This window comes from Balaenoptera physalus (genome assembly GCF_965194825.1).
Source record: "Balaenoptera physalus genome assembly, chromosome: 13".
NCBI lineage: Eukaryota > Metazoa > Chordata > Mammalia > Artiodactyla > Balaenopteridae > Balaenoptera > Balaenoptera physalus.
Window position 1 is genome coordinate 42,587,514 of NC_138892.1, and position 19,343 is coordinate 42,606,856.

Genomic DNA, 19,343 nt, shown 5'->3' on the forward strand with positions numbered 1-19,343 from the left:
TTAATGTGTTGTTGGATTCTGTTTGCTGGTATTTTGTTGAGGATTTTTGCATCTATATTCATCAGTGATATTGGTCTGTAATTTTCTTTTTTTGTAGTATCTTTGTCTGGTTTTGGTATCAGGGTGATGGTGGCCTCATAGAATTGAGTTTGGGAGTGTGCTTTCCTCTGCAATTTTTTGGAAGAGTTTGAGAAGGATGGGTGTTAGCTCTTCTCTAAATGTTTGATAGAATTCACCTGTGAAGCCATCTGGTCCTGGACTTTTGTTTGTTGGAAGATTTTTAATCACAGTTTCAATTTCATTACTTGTGATCGGTCTGTTCATATTTTCTGTTTCTTCCTGGTTCAGTCGTGGAAGGTTATACCCTTCTAAGAATTTGTCCATTTCTTCCAAGTTGTCCATTTTGTTGGCATAGAGCTGCTTGTAGTAGTCTCTTAGGATGCTTTGTATTTCTGTGGTGTCTGTTGTAAGTTCTCCTTTTTCATGTCTAATTTTATTGATTTGAGTCCTCTCCCTCTTTTTCTTGATGAGTGTGGCTAATGGTTTATCAATTTTGCTTATCTTCTCAAAGAACCAGCTTTTAGTTTTATTGATCTTTGCTATTGTTTTCTTTGTTTCTATTCCATTTATTTCTGCTCTGATCTTTATGATTTCTTTCCTTCTACTAACTTTGGGTTTTGATTTGATTACTATGTGTCTCAGCATGTTTCTCCTTGGGTTTATCCTGTATGGGACTCGTTGCTCTTCCTGGGCTTGGGTGGCTATTTCCTTTCCCATGTTAGGGAAGTTTTTGACTATACTCTCTTCAAATATTTTCTCTGGTCCTTTCTCTCTCTATTCTCCTTCTGGGACCCCTATAATGAGAATGTTGTTGCGTTTAATGTTGTCCCAGAAGTCTCTTAGGCTGTCTTCATTTCTTTTCATTCTTTTTTCTTTATTCTGTTCCGCAGCAGTGAATTCCACCATTCTGTCTTCCAGGTCACTTATCCGTTCTTCTGCCTCAGTTATTCTGCTATTGATTCCTTCTAGTGTAGTTTTCATTTCAGTTATTGTATTGTTCATCTCTGTTTGTTTGTTCTTTAATTCTTCTAGGTCTTTGTTAAACATTTCTTGCATCTTCTTGATCTTTGCCTCCATTCTTTTCCCGAGGTCCTGGATCATCTTCACTATAATTATTCTGAATTCTTTTTCTGGAAGGTTGCCTATCTCCACTTCATTTAGTTGTTTATCTGGGGTTTTATCTTGTTCCTTCATCTGGTACATAGCCCTCTGCCTTTTCATCTTGTCTATCTTTCTGTGAATGTGGTTTTTGTTCCACGGGCTGCCGGATTGTAGTTCTTCTTGCTCCTGCTGTGTGCCCTCTCAGGCATTACTTTTATATCCATTTTACAGGGAGGAAACCAAGGCACAAAAAGGTTCAGTACAACTTTTAGTTGTACTTCAAGCAATGAATAGTTTAGAGAGATAAGACATATTCAGATATAAACAACCAGTCACACTCTTTCCCCACACATTCACCCAAAGACTGCCTTTATTCTGAATATTTATTTCTGCCTTTTGTTTCAGTTGGCATCCAAGCTACTCTAATGCCACCTGTTGACCAGCAGAGGGAACCGTCTGACTCAGTACCTTCCCTATAATCTTATTCTCCTTCTAGGAGTCTTTCTATGTCAGTGGAATTCTGTCCCACATTCCATTTTTTCCTAGTTTTTTTTTTTTTAATTTATTTGCCTGCACCAGGCCTTAGTTGCGGCATGTGGGATCTAGTTCCCTAACCAGGGATCAAACCCAGGCCCCCTGCAATGAGAGTGCAGAGTCTCAGCCACTGAACCAGCAGGGAAGTCCCTTCCTAGTTTTAAAATGTCCATTTTATTCTATATAACACTTAAAGCTGTCATTTACATCTGAAGAAGAGATGGTTATGAGATTGATCCATGTAAGTAAAACACTTACTCTAAGAAATGTAGTCCATGCATTGTAAAATTTCAAACTGTTGATTCTATACACTGAATAGGTTTCTTTGCTACAGAGAATCCAAGTGGAATGAGGAATGGAGATGGGTAAAAAGTTTTCTTGAAGGAAAAAAGGATGACACTCTGTATACATTTAGCTTTCTGCCCCTTCTGCACCTCACTCTCTTCTCCTGCATTGTCTGATGTCCATAGTGTTAGGTTGTCTCTAAGCTACTGCATGATAAGGATATTTTTGTATGAGTCTTCATTCAGTGCATCAAGTTCTATGATGGCTTCATCAAAAGTGGTTTTAGCCAGTGTGTAGGCAAGCTCTGGGTTATTTAGGATCTCAGAGTAAAGTATAGAAAAGCTAAGAGCCAGTCCAAGGTGGATTGGGTGTGTAGGTTGCATCTCTTTCATGTTTATATCTAATGCCTTTTGGGAAGCTCCTTGGGAATTGTCTATAGTTTGTTTTTGATCATCAACTTAGGCAACAGAGGTACTGGGGAAGTAGTCTCCATTTTCAGATAAAAGACAACTTTCTGGATTAGCTGCATTGGCTATTATGTACTTATCCAACAATCTCAGGTCAGTGGTGCAGACGGATCTCAGTTCAGACTCTACTTTTTCCCAATAGTTCTTAATCAGCTTCAATTTCTTGTCAGAGGTGTTGGTTTTCTGCTCAAAGCTCAAGATGACTCTCCAGGTGGACCTGAGGCCTCAAGGATGTTCATGTAGACCCCACAGAGTAGGTTACATTCTCATTGGTTAGCTCTAGTGGGTCTTCATCTTTGTTTTCAGTCAGAGCTGTGGTTTCATCAGAGTAACCAAAGTTTCAGCTGGGTGTCCAGAGGTCTCACGCACTTCCATCCACTGCACAGAAAGAGAGTAACAGCTGTGCTATTGCTCATACCAGTTGCCAAAGTGGTAACCATGAAGGGGCTAGAACTCTGGCTTCACTCTTTGCCTGTACCAGTCAGAATTATTTTGTTGAGCCCTGTCAAAACCTGCAAAACTCTCTGTCCAGTCATTAGACAAGAATAAACTACAAGATAGGTTAACTTTGAGACTTCCGTGGTCCTAATTCCCCGCTCTTGTCACTCTAGGGACACCAAGTGAGACAGAAAGGATGGCACAACTGTCAGTTGCTCTGAGCTTGGGTCTTCAATGTTTTCCCTCTACTACCCTCCAAGTAGTTTCTAAGAAGAAAAAAAAATAATAAATTTCTCCTTTATTCAAACTTTCCTCCTCCTGTCCCATTATTTTTGGCAACGGCAGAGCTGAAGTACCCTGGTCCCATAATTTCATCAGTGTCCCCCTCCCCAATTCTTTGATATTGACCTTTGACATTCTCTCAGTCTGACTGATATACAGTGCTTTGCAAAATCAGCTTTAAGGCTTCTCTTCTAACCAGTCTGCAGCCTCTAACTTACCCTAAATAGAATTTCTGGGCATGCCATTACTTCCTGGAGAACTTTGGCAGGGAAATGACTCAAAGCAGGAAGTCTGCTATCTTTTCTGAACCCCACTCATCCTTTGAAGCCCTCATTCCCCTAAACTGGGGAGGATTAGAGGTGCCTCAGTCTCCATAGTTTGCATGTGTCCAGGAGCATCAGAACCTGGCTTCTCGGCTAGCTTACTTCTAGTGATGCTCTTTGTGGGTAAAGTTCTTTACAGTTTGTGTACGAGGTTAGGGCCTTCCTTAGTCTCAGTGTAGATAGAGTCTCCTTCTCTAATTAGCTTCTTTCAGTTCCTTTTAGAGGGTATAGGAATGGGAAGAACATTTTTTAAAGTATGCTTTTATTGCAACCTCCTTTACTCTTTAATTTTACAAAATGAAGAAATTGAGGGCTGGAGAGGTAAAATGACCTGGTTAGATTCACATAGCCAGACAGTAGAGAGCAGAAGACTGAACCCAGGGCTCCTGATCCACAGACTAATGCCTATTTTTCCTGTTTTGTTGAAAAACAATATTCCAACAGTTTTTAAAACATTGTCTTTTCATTTAAAAATATTTGCTATTTCAACTACATTACGAATTCAGTTAGTGGCCTCCCCTCAGAAGTGAATTATTATTTAAATCAAGTTTTCTATGGGAAAATGCATTTCTAAATCTGAATATTTAATTTCCTTATTGTCTTAGTCAATTTGGGCAGTTAAAATACCATAGACTAGGTGGCTTAAACAACAGACATTTATTTTTCACAGTTCTAGAGGCTGGGAAGTTCAAGATCAAGGTGCTGGCAGGTTTGGTATCTAGAAAGGTCCCTCTTCTTGATTTTCAGATGGTTGCCTTCTTGCTGTATCCTCATATGGGAAGGCTAGTAGCTCTCTTCTCTCTTCTTATAAGGGCACTAATCCCAGCATGAGAGCCCCACCTCATGACCTCATCTAAACCTAATTACCTCCCAAAGGCCCCATCTCCAATGCCATCACACTGGGGGTTAGGGCTTAAACATATGGATTTTGGACGGAACACAAACATTCAGTCAATAGCACTTATAAATCTTTGAGACAGCATGTAATACCTTGTAAAGATTTAAAGACACTAGACGAATATTGTAAAATTCTTAGGTGGAAATGAAGCAATTCCAGGCCTTCTCTGAAGGGATATCTATGTACAACAGGTGAGGGAATGTCATGGTAGCCAGTAAGGCTGGAAGAAGAATATCTCCCTCCACCATCAGCCCACGGATTTAGTTCAGTGTTCAGATTCATAATTTGAGTAATTCAAATTACTTGTATCTTTAATATGCTCTTTTAATATGCTCTCCTTATTTCTGCATTGTTGTAGCACCTACCTTCTGTCAGGAGTGGTATTAAACTTACAAATAAATTATTGTCAGGCCATTTAAGAGCATTAAGTTATATGAATGCTAATTAATAACAACAAAAACAAAGTTCACAAGCTGGGTAACATTTCCCCAATGATTTTCTGTGGAGATAGAAGAAAATCCCATCTTCAAACACTTTGGGGGGACTTCCCTGGTGGTCCAGTGGTTGAGAATCTGCCTTCCACTGCAGGGGATGCAGGTTCAATCCCTGGTCGGGGAACTAAGGTCCCACATGCCGCAGGGCAAATAAGCCTGTGCACCACAACAAAAGATCCCGCATGCTGCAACGAAGTTCCCACATGCTGCAACTAAGACCCAGTGCAACCAAATAAGTAAATAAATAAATATTTTTTAAAAACCACTTTGGGTTTTTCCATGGAGCTAATAATTTTCAGAGCTACCATTTACTGAGCACTTACTTGTGGTAGCCACTGCCCTGAGACTACTTGAAGAGGGAGAGATGCCCATCCAGCTCCCAGGTGCTTCAGTCCACCTTGCTCCCTGCCCCGATCTGCTGCTGCAGCTTCAGTCACTGTCTGATGTCACTAGCATGAGAGTCCTTCAGGCTGACTCACAGAAACCATAAGAAATAATAAAATGATTGTTGTTTTACCCCCCTAAGTTGGTGTGGTTTTTTACAGAGCAATTGTAACTGAAACAGGTATGTAAGTATTACTGGAAGAAATAAGCAAGAACTGGGAAGACCTGGGAGGGAAAGAACTGACAATGACAGAAGTTTGCAATTGAAAGTTTTTAAAGCGCTAATTACATATAGAGAATTGACGTGTGTGTGTGCGTGCACACGCACACACATGTTCTTGAGTGTGTTTGCCGGGTTGGGAGGTGGGTATCAATCTGCCTGCCTTACTTTTGGAACTTTGGAAAAATAGGTTACCTAAAAATTCTATTTTCATGAGGACCCAAATGTGTACAAGAAGAAAGTATAGAGATTTGGAATTGATATGCCTATGGTACCCTACCCGCTCCATGAGGAGCCTTGGACTGGTGTTTGGAACAAGTGTACTGGAACCTCTCTCCTATCCTCAGTCCTATGCTTCATTCCCAACCCATGTCCATTCTTCAGTAAATATACTACACTGACTGATTCCAGGCTCAAGAAAGAGACAGCCTGGTTTTGAATTCTGGCTTTCTCATCTACTAGCAACATGGCCTTGAGAATCCAACAATTGGAAAATTGTTTTTAAAAAGGAAAAACTCAAGGAAATTGTCCAGAGCCTACGTGCCCAGGTAAATGAGGGACTGGTTATGAGAAGCTTCAAGGAGTGAAAGGCTAAAAGAATATAAATATATAGGAGGTTACAAGCTGCCGTAAAATAAACTTCATTCTGAACCCAAAAGTTAACTTAGAAAAACAATGAAGGAAAGAAATCTCACTTCCTAAGAAATCAGGAAAAGTAAAGAGAATTCTCTATATGGATTGGAAGACAATGAAGAAATTAGAGCCTGTGAATCAGATTACCTTTGTGTATATAATGTGTATACCAAGATTTCCCCACATATATTACAATATTTTGTGCTTTAATTGCCTGGCAGAAATGTGATAGGTAGGTGACTCAGTATGGACCAAGAGTAATGAAGAAGAGAGAAAGGAAAGCCCACTTTTTTGCACAAACATGGCAAAAAAACAAACATTTGAGGAAACCCTAGGCATCTTTAGTTTAAGGGATACCCTGGCGTAATTTCATCAAAGATACAAGGTTCCAATTCACCAGCAATTTGTTAGTCCCCTTTCTCACTTTGTGTTGCCCAGACCTGGGCTATGTATCAAACCACCCTGGAACCAAGCAGATCTCTAAAATCCAGGAGACACCACTCAAGCACACCAGAGAAGATAAATATTATTTGGACATGCAACAAAAAGTGGGTTTGTTTTCCTCACAAAATGATTCTACAGAGCGTTTTCTGCTTCCCTAAGAGACCTCAAATATCAAATTATTTTTTCTTCAAGTAGCACTCATGCTCAGCCCCTAGGATCCTGATAAGCAGTAAGTTTACACTACAGAAATGAAAACCCTCATCTTTTAATATTGTTTGGGAAATAATAGGAAATAAAGACCCATGAGATTCAAATATTTTCCCCAGTATTAAAATAAATTGGATGTTAGTGATAAGAATGGGTTTAAAATAGGAAGTAGTTGCAACCCTGACTAGTCCCAATTAATGAGACAAAAGCTCTCACCTATTAGTTTGAGTGAGAAAAGTCAGAGGTGTGCTATTCATTTGTGCACAAAGGGAGAAAAAAGGACATTCTAAAACTCTTCTCCTGGCTTAACAAAGAAACGTCATAAATATTTAATTACCTTTTAAAAAGTAGAGATGTCAGTTTTAAAATAATTACTAGGGAGCAAATTATTAAGATAACCAATTAGAACTGCAGGCTGGTGAAGGTCGTAGGGAACTTTTCAAAGGACACAGCAGCAATTTCTCCTCAAGTCTGGCTGTCTTTATTTATTTATTTATTTATGTATTTATGGCTGTGTTGGGTCTTCGTTTCTGTGCGAGGGCTTTCTCCAGCTGTGGCAAGCGGGGGCCACTCCTCATCGCGGTGCGCGGGCCTCCCACCATCGCGGCCTCCCTTGCTGCGGAGCACAGGCTCCAGACGCGCAGGCTCAGTAACTGTGGCTCACGGACCCAGCTGCTCCGTGGCATGTGGGATCTTCCCAGACCAGGGCTCGAACCCGCGTCCCCTGCGTTGGCAGGCAGATTCCCAACCACTGCGCCACCAGGGAAGCCCTGGCTGTCTTTAAAAGATTCCTTTGTATAAATATTTTGCAAAGACGGTTTTATAATAACAGAAAACAGCACAAGTTTATATATTTTTACAGGTGTCTCCAGACTGAACAGGAAAGTAAGACTGGTACTTTTGTGAACATCCTAGATTCAACCCTTTATCAGAAATACCTTGGGAATTCCCTGGCGGTCCAGTGGTTAGAACTCCATGCCTTCACTGCTGAGAACGCAGGTTCAATCCTTGGTCAGGGAACTAAGATTCCGCAAGCCACATGGAGTGGCCAAACAAACAAACATACAAACAGAAACCCTAACCCTAACCTTCATGTTATTGAACAGTGGCTGCTTCTCTGTAAGAGAAGGAAGAACCTCTTTTCCTCTTTGTTTTTCTGAAAAATCAGGGGCAGTTAGAGAGAAAAAGGCAAGGCCTAAAACTTACTTTTAAAAAGCATGTTTGTTAGAATCTTTGGTGGCAGTTGATAGAGACCCAACTGAGCTACACAAAGGGGGAAGAAAGGAACTTGCTGTGAGGAATGAAATTGTCTCACAGAACCCAAGGGCAGAGATGTAGCAGGACCCTGATAGTCAACTGGAACCAGGGCTCAAGCACCACTGGGAAATCAGGAGAGGCTCTCCATCCTAGGTTTCTGCTTCCCCTTCAGATCTCCATTTTTCTTTGCTCCTGCATACTGGCTATCTCTGTTCTCCAGACCATGGGCAGAAAATATCACCATCAACAACTCCCTCCCTAGAATTTAAGACAGTTGAAATCTTCGGTCTGAATTCCAAATCTCCAGGGAATAAGTCTCATTGGCTTACTTTGGTCCCCAGGATGAGAGAGGGGAAGAGTGTTCAAGTTTAGGAAGAATATATCTTTATATGGATTGAGAATGTAAGCCCCAAATTTCCATAATATGGAGAAAGAGGGCAGTTACCAGGACTCTGGAGGATGCCTCTCCAACTCATAAGCAAATTCTTGAAAAATGATTCTATCCCAGGTGATTGCATTTATATATTTCATAGGTAAAGTCACCCTATTATATTGGAAATATAATGTACTCTGTATCAATACATTTCAGGCTCATTATCAGCACCTGTTTGTGACAGTTGGTGTTTTCAGGACAGCACTGAAATGTTCCCATTTCAACTAATTTATTTGGAAGAAACAAGTTCATATGCTAAATGTAATTCTGAGTCGAATGAAATCTCCACTAAAAAGTTAAAAGTGTGTGGGCTTCCCTGGTGGCGCAGTGGTTGAGAATCTGCCTGCCAATGCAGGGGACATGGGTTCGAGCCCTGGTCTGGGAAGATCCCACATGCCGCGGAGCAACTGGGCCCGTGAGCCACAATTACCGAGCCTGCGCGTCTGGAGCCTGTGCTCCGCAACAAGAGAGGCCGCGATAGTGAGAGGCCCGCACACCGCGATGAAGAGTGGCTCCCGCTTGCCGCAACTAGAGAAAGCCCTCGCACAGAAACGAAGACCCAACACAGCCAAAAAGAAAAAAAGAAAAAACAAAAGTTAAAAGTGTGTTTTCGAGCTTATAAGCACTGAGAAGCTATGACCTTATCTTGTTTTATGAGAAGAGCCAAGGAGAGAACCAGAGGAGAAGAAGCACTTTTCAATTTACCGAAGGATGAGTATGGATATTTGGTTTTTACCAGAATGATCTATTTTCTTCTACCTATTTTATCATAGTACTCTCTTTTCTTAAGTTCGCAAATATGAAATAAAAGTCATTTAGGAAACATTCAGTAAAAAGTTGCTGTTGCCTATGCTTTCCATCCCTGGGGGAGTTTGGAATTTCTACCAGAAGATAGAGAATTGGAGAAACTTTGATTACTCAAGAAAATGCCCATTTATTCTTTCAATCAACAAATACCTATTAAGTTCTTGCTATTGTCTGGTTCTTGGTATACAGTAATCAACAAAATAGACAAATTCTTTCCCCTTCTAGAGACTATATTCTAGTGAGAAAGATAGTCAATAAATAAGTAAATGCATAAATTTGTGTTAGGTGGTCATAAGCAACATAAAGGAAAATAAAAGCAGTATAAAGGGAGAGAGTGATAGAAGTGCTAGTTTAAATAGAGTGAATGGTCAAGGAAGCCTCTTTGAAAAGGTGACACTTGACAAAAATCTAAAAAAAAAAAAAAAAAAGAAGAAGGGAGTAAGCCATGCTAATATTTGGGAGACAATGGGTTTTGAAGCTCTGAGTTTTGGTTGATTCCCAAACAGTCTCCAACAAGCTTCTTAAAGTGATCGAGTGAATCTTCCTACTGGACGGTCCTAGTTTAAGCAGTGAGTGCACTGATTCCTGTGCCCTCCACCAGCCCTGACACTGCAGGCTCTGGTTCTTCACCATAACGAGTCTCTTGCTCTTCTTTGGCCACAAAACACCAACAACAATGCTAAGCGCCTCAGCTCTTTACAAGACTTTCCGGAGAATGTCTCAACTCTTTCAGCCAAACTTGGGTGGTCATCCTAAGAGTAGCTGGGGTGGGGGCAAGTGTATGTGCATGCAGGGACTTTTCTTCTCATCCCCACATCTCCATCAGCTGCCCAGATAAGCCCCACAAATAAATATACAATCTAAGTCATAGTATACTTTTACTTTTTTTTTTTTTTTAATTTATTTATTTTTGGCTGTGTTGGGTCTTCGTTGCTGTGTGTGGGCTTTCTTTTTAGTTGCAGTGAGCAGGGGCTACTCTTCATTGCCGTGCGCGGGCCTCTCATTGTGGTGGCCTCTCTCGTCTTGGAGCACCGGCTCTAGGTGTGCGGGCTCTAGAGCGCGGGCTCAGTAGTTGTGGCGCACGGGCCTAGCTGCTCTGCAGCATGTGGGATCTTCCTGAACCAGGGCTCGAACCCGTGTCCCCTGCATTAGCAGGCGGATTCCTAACCACTGCACCACCAGGGAAGCCCCCATAGTATACTTTTAGATAAGCAACTTCGAAATAAGTCCCCAAAGTGAATTCCCTTCTCCCCCAACCCCCCATATATTCAAACACACACACGTACACAAAAGACAATACTGCTCCCGATGCCCCCAGATGGAAGCTCTGGCACCAACATTGACTGCCGCCATATGGTTACAGCTCATTTAGCTCTCACTAGCTAGCCTTCCTTACTGCATTACAGTCCCAGTGTTGTTGCAAGCTGGGTTCCCCAGGAACTGACTTGAAGACTGAGTGAGTGTGCATGATGTTCGTTAAGGAGTACCTTGGGATTAGCACCTGCGGAATGGAAGAGAAGGGAAGGGAAGCAAGCCGGAGTGGACAGAGGGAGAAGTCAAATTGTGATGCAGTCCTGATGATAGCCTTGGCTGATACCACAGGGAGCTCTGGAGCTGGAATGACTCTCCAGAGCTGTCCCAGGTTGGGCCAAGATGGCTGGACCTTTATGTTCCCACATCAGTCAGTTATTTTGAGGAAGCCCCGGCCACAAAGAAAGGCCATGAATACATGTTCCAGCCAAAAGCCTCTGCTGAGGTCCCAGCCAACAGCCCACATCCTTCTACACGCATGTGGATGAGGAAGCCTCAAGATGACTCCAGCCCCAGCCAGTCTGACTGCAACCCCAGGAGACTAGGCTTAGCCGGACCCAATCAGCCCCCAACACTATGAGAGATAATAATAAAATATAAACAATTATTCCATGCTACTGAGTTGAGGCACGTTTGTTACATAGCTGTAGATAGCCAAAACATTGAAGAATCCTCCCAAGGGGCTGAAGCAGATTTATCTCAACATTTTCTAGTCAGAGCACTTAATATTATTGTCTTCAGATCTAACCATCATATCAAATTTCCTATCACAGTTTCTCTCAAGAGATTTTATATCCTTCAAAATCAGATCTTAAGATCTGCCTTTCATCTCCCTGAGGTAGACAAGCAGATAATTTTCCTGTAGTAGGTGGCATGTAGATTATGACCCTGAGGACAATGAAGTAACAACTTATTTTCTGTTGAGAGCATCTGCACTACACCACAGAACCAAGTAGCTGTATCCCAAGTAGTGGGATTTTGTCGTTTATTGCTTTGCCTTTTATCTGCTCACATTTACTAGTTCATTCTGAGACTTTACTACAATAAGTACAAAGTAAATTACTTTAAAGGAAAATAAGTCAATAGTTAAAGAAAAAATTATTATTTAAGCCATTGAAGGATTTAAAAAGGAGAATAACATGTTCTGATTTACATATTTAAAACAATGCTGTTTCTGTTGTGTGGAGGATATAAGAAAGAAGATGAGTTAGGAGGCTATAGATAGATAAGATAAATAGATAAGATACATAAGAATCAGTAGGATTTGATGCCAGATTAGATATGGAAGATAACAAAAGTGAAATTATCAAGGATGATTTCCAGGTTTCTGGAATGAGCAGCTGGAAGAAAAGGCTGAAAGAGAAGTGGAATTGGAGGCGAGGCAAAGATCAAAAGTTCAGTTTTAGCCAAGTTCAGAGGTTTCCATGAATGAAAATATCAGGAAAGATCAGTTGGATAATACCCTCTGGAACCTCAAAGAGAGGTGTGGGCTGGAAGGGGAAAAATAAGAGTATAATCCAAATGAGCTCCTGCATGTATTGTTGTTTATCCAAATGTGCTCGTTATTTCCTTTAGCATCTTCAAAAATTGTTGTTCAGCCTTGCAGAAATGCAGATGTGCCTTATTTGTAAAGTTGCTGTGAAATGTCTGCCATCTGGTGGACAGTCATGGAGAGCGCTATAAATTTACTTCAACCAAAGGAATAGAAATGCTTTTACTGCCAAGTAGCACAAATCTTTTTAATGTCATTGTCTTACTAATAAACATTCACATCTTTATCTATATTTCTCATCAGGGAAAATTGGTTGCTATGTTTAAACCTAAAACACATCAAAGTGTGCAGCATTGAAAAGGTTTATAAAAGGAATCTTTAGTTTTATAAAGTATTAGAACCAACATTAAGTATAATTCCCCAAATTGGATTTTCTAGAAACTACATCAGAAAAGATGTAGTCTTTGGCCTCTTTGACAGAAAATAAATTAATATTTATTTTTTCCCTCAGGTAACAGCCAGTGGGTGCTGGAGTTGGCTTACCCAGGCTCTTGAGAGCTGATTGTGCACATCTCTCCCCAACTGTACGTTCTGTGATTTCAGGTTGGTAGCTTGAAGTTGGCCATGGGGGGAGTACTCATACTAAAAAAGTCAACAAAGACTTCAAATCAGAATTTCGTCTTTGTTTTTGTTTTCAGAAAGCCAGTTTATTGGCACATTATGCATATATCACTTTTCTCTCTTGATTCCACCAATTTTTAACAAAAGCATCCCATGGAACATTTGTTTAAAATTTTTTATTTTATTTAAATACACATTTCCAAATTTGGGAGACCATGGAATCTTTTAGGAAATATTATTTGAGTTTTATACTTTTCTTTTAATTGGAGGAGCCCAGAGTGAATTTTTACGTTATTTATGATTAAAATTATTACATAAAAATATTATATCTCACATCATTGCAGTCCTAGTAGGACCATTACCAGTTCCGGCGTTTGAATTTCTTGAAATGATGACTGTCAGATAATAGGTGCAATGAATGACCATATAGTTCCAAAATTGGGACCAGAAATCTAAAAGTTCTAAGTACATATCAATGGAGGAATATGTGCTTTGAGACTGTCCTGGTCTATTTTTAGAGAGATGGACTTGAGAGGGATATGTTCTTATTGTATTTGTCTGATGACTCAGAAATAGTCCCTCTGATGTTGTCTGAGGGCAGTATGATCAGTTTACCTTTGCCTCTAGTTACATTGCCTTAAAGAGGCTTAAACCATAATGCAAGGGAATTCTTTTTTTAAAATCCAGATCTCATGTTAACACATAAGGACAAGTCCTAGACATAGAGCTATTGGATCAGGGCCTTTGTGTTCAGTCCTTCACCATGCCATATTCTAAAATGGGATTTTCAGATCTTATGGGCTCTATAAACTTCCTTGTAGACAGCTATCTTTGTATCTCTTACACCCAGCATAAAACTTCAAAAAATATTTGTTCATTTTTTGCAAAGTTATAAAGGTAAAAATAAATGAAATTATTTATTTAATGCCTGTTTTCCCCAGGGGACTGCAAGTTCCATGGGGTCAGGGATCATATCTGTCTTGTAAATACGGTATCCTCAGTGTCTGGAATATGATAGGGAATTCATAAATATTTATTGAATGAACAAATAGAATATAGATATTAGCAATGATATTAGGTACTGGATCTAATACAGGTGTATTTAAATTTGTGTTGCAGGTATTCTGGCTTACCCAAAATGCCATTCTGTTTTTTATAGGTGATTATATAAAGGAGATTAGGGGGCTTTACTCAACCATCTCATGATACTCAGGTTAATTATTCTGATTGTTAAGGGTCTGAATTTAATACAGTAAGGAAATTTTCCTGGTTTCTAGGATTCTTGTCAAACACTAGTCAAGGGAAGAACAATTCACTTGTACTGTTTTGGGGGTCACTCTTCCTACTTTGCTTTAGAGAATATGAGGTCTGCGATTCTCCCGAGTTACTTAGTCATTATGCTTTCCTCCCCTTGAGACAGGAATGGGGCAAGGGCACAACCTTTGAAAGAATGACATAGCCTGAGGACAAGACATAAACTGATTAGAACCAAATAGGTCCCAGATGGGTCGACTTCCACTAGACCTTGAGCCTCAGTATACGCTCAATGTAACACATCAACAAGCTAAATGACACAGTTACAGGCACCATGACAGTTCCAAGGCCAACCACAAAAGGTCAAAAGTGGGCAGTGGCCCAATTCCTGGAAATCCCCACCCCTTCCCCCAAATAGCTGGAATACTCCTCCCACTCATTAGCCTATGTAATTACCCACCCCTATAAAAACTGACAACCCCATATCCTGGTGCCTTTCTCACCTTCTGAGTTGGCCCACATTCTGTCTGTGGAGTGTGTTTCTCCCTGAATGAACCTTCTTTCTCTTTACTGTGGCTCATTCTTGAATTCTTTCTTGCGCGAAGCCAAGAACCCACACTTGGCGGCCATCCCGGGACTCACCTGAGACCTGGGACATGGCCATCCTCTCGTGCCCCACTCTCTTTCCTGCAACACCCTTTCCTTTTCGCAAAATGAAGGAACCTAAAGTAAAGGCACAAAACCATGTCTTAGGCAAGATTATGTTGGTTTTACTTGTAAATAGCTTCTCCCTTCTTAAGAACCAAATGCTTCTTAAATAGGTTATAGTCAAAATTTATAATCTTCCTGGTCAACATCCCCTACCATCTGAACTTTGAAAATCTAGTTAAATTTGTCTCCTTCCAGTTTCTCTTCATGCTGTTGGCAGACCCATCTCCTTTGTGCGACATGGTCGTGTCATGCTTTTGCTTCCTTCATATCTTCAAAGCTCTTTTTCACTTATATTAATACAACGATGTCAGGTCTAGAAACTCCACCTCATGTCTGAGACTTTCCATGAGACTTTCTTTGAAACTCTCTCAAATTAAGCACCGGTATGTATATATTTGTAATACAAAATGTCACCCACTCAACCCTGGGATAAAGGGATTAACAGTCAGTAGGGTCCTCAGCTCAGTTCAATGGCAAAAAGTGTCATGGGGGGGTTCCCTGGTGGTCCAATGGTTAGGACTCTGTGCTTCCATTGCAGCTGGCACGAATTTGATCCCTGGTCAGGGAACTAAGATCCCACAAGCCATGTGGCGTGGCCAAAAACAAACAAACAAACAAAACCAACCAAATAAAAAAAGTGTCATGGGTCTTTATTTATGTGGGATCCATGCTCAGTTTGGACTCCAAGCGGGAAAATCTTTCTTATCACAGCTCAATGGCCAGAGGAACACATGATCAATTCCTACAGGGAGAGTGCAAACACAGAACATTCAGGCTAGAGAGACAAAACTGCAGAATCGTCTAGTCATTTTCAGCTTCAACATGTAAAGATTCTTACATACCAGTACAATGAGAATGATAACAGTTTATTCCTTGGGATTTTCTTTTCAATATATAGAGTAAACAAAATAAGATGTGTGGAAATATTTTGTAAAATGCAAAAGGGAAAGGGACTTACATTCATCAAACACTCATCAAGTGCCAGGCTGTGCATGTAACAGATGTAGCATAGTCATGTATTTCTTGGTTCTCTGCTCATTACACTCTGGGGGAGCATTCAACCATCACATTAATTTCCAAGACTAATCATCCTCTACCTTCCCTTATGTAGAGAAATACCTCCATACTTGAATGCTCAGACTTGCTGTTAAGGTCATTCTCTGCTATTTGTCTAAATTTAAAGTGGTTTCACATAATTCGAAAAAATACATGCACCCCCGTGTTCAGTGCAGCACTATTTACAATAGCCAGGACATGGAAGCAACCTAAATGTCCATCAACAGAGGAATGGATAAAGATGTGGTACATATATACATGGAATATTACTCAGCCATAAAAAAGGACAAAATAATGCCATTTGCAGCAAATGGATGGAACTAGAGATTGTCATACTGAGTGAAATAAGTCAGACAGAGAAAGACAAATATCATATGATATCGCTTATATGTGGAATCTAAAAAAATGGTACAAATGAAACAATCCCCCCCAATAACAAATGTTTTGTTATTTACAAAACAGAAATAGAGTCACAGATGTAAAAAACAAACTTATGGTTATCAGGGGGAAAGAGAGGGGTGATAATCTGAGAGATTGGGATTGACATATACACACTACTATATACAAAACAGATAACTAATAAGGACCTACTGTATAGCACAGGGAACTCTACTCAATACCCTGTAATACCTATATGGGAAAAGAATCTAAAAAAGAGTGGATATATGTTTATGTATAACTGATTCACTTTGCTGTACAGCAGAAACTAACACAACATAGTAAATCAACTATACTCCAATAAAAATTAAAGAAAAATAATAAAGTGGTTTCAGAGGAACTTACCTAGCTCTTTATTATTTTTTAATGACAGTATTTACTATAGCTACATTTAAAAGTATTATATCTGCTCTTATTAAGTTATGGTATTTCAGTTAAATTAATTTTGTTACTTAATAGTGCTCTCAGTCTTAAGTAAGGGACAGGAATTATCATTCTAATGGGGAAAGTAGTTGCCCATTATAGTAGTTGAAAGAGAGTGCCTCAGTGGAGAAAAGACAGTCTGTTTGATAAATGGTGTTGGTAAAATTGGATATTCACATGTAAAATAATGAAAATAGACTCCTATCTTACACCACTTACAAAAATTAACTGAATATGAATTGAAGACTTAAACATGGGACCTGAACCATGAAACTCCTAGAAGAAAACATAGGAAAAAAGTTCCTTGTCATGGGTCTTGGCAATGATTTTTTGGATATGTCACCAAAAGCAAAAATAAACAAGTTGGATGACATAAAACTAAAAAGCTTCTTCATAGTAAAAGAAAAAATCAACAAAGTAAAAAGGCAACCATGGAATGGGAAAAAAATATTTGCAAACCAGATATCTGATAAGGGGTTATTATCCAAAATATATGAAGAACTCATACAACTCAATAGCCAAAAATCCCCCCCAAAACAAAAAAACCATAATGAAAAAACCAAATAATTCAATTAAAAGATGAGCAAAAGACCTGAATAGACATTTTTCCAAAAAAAGATATACAAAAGGCCAATAGGTACATGAAAAGGTGTTCAACATCACTAGTCATTAGGGAAATGCAAATTAAAACCACAATGTGATATCACCTTATGCCTATTAAAGTAGCCATCATCCAAAAGATAAGAGGTAAAAATGCTGGTGAGGATGTGGAGAAAAGGGAACCCTTGTGCACTGTTGGTGAGATAGTAAACAGGTACAGACACAAGGAAAACAGTATGGAGGCTCCTCAAAAAATTAAAAATAGAACTACGATACGATCCAGCTATTCCATTTCTGGGAATATATCCAAAGGAAACAAAAGCACTAACTCAGGAAGATATCTGCATCCTCATGTTCATAGCAGCATTATTTACAATAGCTGAGACATGGAAAAAACCTAAGTGTCTGTCCGTAAGTGCATGGATAAAGAAGTTGCAGTATATACATACAAAAGAATATTATTCAGCCATTAAAAAATGAGGGAACCCTGCCATCTACAACAGCATGGATGGACCTTGAGGGCATTATGCTAAGTGAAATAAGTCAGACAGAGAAAGACAAATACTATATGATCTCACTTAAATGAAGAATCTTGAAAAACAAAACACTAAACTCATAGAAAAAGAGATCAGATTTGCGGTTACTGGGGGTGGGGGGGGTGGTTCTGGGGAGGAGGAATTGGAGGAAGGTTGTCAAAAGGTACAAACTTCTACACCCTAAATGTCCATCTATAGATGAATGGTTAAAGAAGATGTGGTATATATACATACAATGGAATATTAGCCACAAAAAGGATGAAATAATGCCATTTTCAGCAACATGGATGCATCTAGAGATTATCATACTAAGTGAAGTAAGTCAGACAAAGACAAATATCATATGATATCACTTATATGTGGACTCTAAAAAAATGATACAAATGAACTTATTTACAAAACAGAAACAGACATAGAATAACAAACTTACAGTTACCAAAGGGGAAAGGGGGAAGAGAAGGATAAATCAGGAATTTAGGAGTAACATATACACACTACTATATACAAAGTAGATAAAAAACAAGGACCTACTGTATAGCACAGGGAACTATCCTCAATATTTTGTAATAACCTATATGGGAGAATAATCTGAAAAAGAAAAGTTTTGTATATATATAAAAACTGAATATATATATATAACTGAATAACTTTGCTGTACACCTAAAACTAACACAACATTGTAAATCAACTATACTTCAATTAAAAAAATAAATAAAAATTTTTAAAAAGGTACAAACTTCCAATTACAAGATAAATAAGTACTAGGGCTATAATGTACAGCATGATAACTATAGTTAACACTGCTGTATGATATATAGAAAAGTTGTTGAGAGTAAATCTTAAAAGTTCTCATCACAAGGAAAATTTTTTTTTCTTTTTTTTCTTTCTTTTTAAATTTTATCTATATGAGATGATGGACGCTAACTAAACATTACCACAATATATGTAAGTCAAACCATTTTTCTGTATACCTTAAACTTATTCAGTGATGTATGTCAATTACATCTCAATAAAAGTGGAAGGAAAATAAAAAGGGAGAGCCCCCTGAGCAGTAGCCTTTCCTAAGACAGATCTCCTAAGACGGCATTAATGAATCTCTGGATACAATCTTAAAGACCAATAGTCCATGCTAAAAGGCACTATTCCCTTTTCATTCTGTGAAAAGGAAAAGGGAGGAAAGGCACATAAATACTTTAGTTATATAGAGTAGATGAAACAAGGACTTTGAAACCGCACAGAACCTGGTTTCAAATGTCATTCCATCACTTCCTATTTGAACTTGGAAAAGTTACTTAACTTCTTTGTACCTTGATTTCTCTTATGAAAATCCAGGTAATAATATCTAAGTGCTGTTGCCAGGATTAACTGACATACAATTTAGCATAATAAATAACACAAATCGTTTAATAAATATATATCACTTTATAAGAGCTATCTTTGTGATATATGGACCACAGAAAAGCTACAGATTCCTGCTAGATTGGTCTAGAGAGAAACTACAGCGAATTAAAATAGTGACTGCATTTTTCATTCTCCCCTTTACGTTTATATTGCAAAGAGACAGTGTAAAGCCAGTATAGCTATAACCACAATCTTTTAATATTTGTTAGGCTCCAGTTCTTGTAAGTGCTATA

General features: G+C 39.1%; 1 protein-coding gene and 1 pseudogene across 7 annotated transcripts in view; both read right to left on the bottom strand.

Moving 5' to 3' along the window:
• LOC309640409 (uncharacterized protein) overlaps window positions 1-19,343 on the bottom strand; it is a 67,877-nt gene that overhangs the window by 24,095 nt on the left and 24,439 nt on the right. For 5 of the 6 annotated variants that reach the window (XR_014252188.1, XR_014252189.1, XR_014252190.1 and 2 more), the window contains exons 2-3: window positions 14,588-14,668; window positions 12,614-12,712 (exon numbers count right to left, since the gene is read on the bottom strand). Coding sequence is in view for 3 of the 6 variants with exons in the window: in XM_082419154.1 (XP_082275280.1) it covers window positions 12,614-12,712; window positions 14,588-14,668 (180 nt within the window). In the remaining 3 variants the exon portion in view is untranslated. Of the gene's footprint in view, window positions 1-11,196; window positions 12,713-14,587; window positions 14,669-19,343 lie in introns of those variants that run through there. The other variant, XM_082419153.1, reaches the window with a different exon arrangement.
• LOC309641285 (14-3-3 protein theta pseudogene) lies at window positions 1,986-2,887 on the bottom strand (annotated as a pseudogene). The gene is made up of 2 exons: window positions 2,866-2,887; window positions 1,986-2,671 (listed from the first exon to the last, which is right to left on the bottom strand). The product of its transcript is annotated as a 14-3-3 protein theta pseudogene (transcript).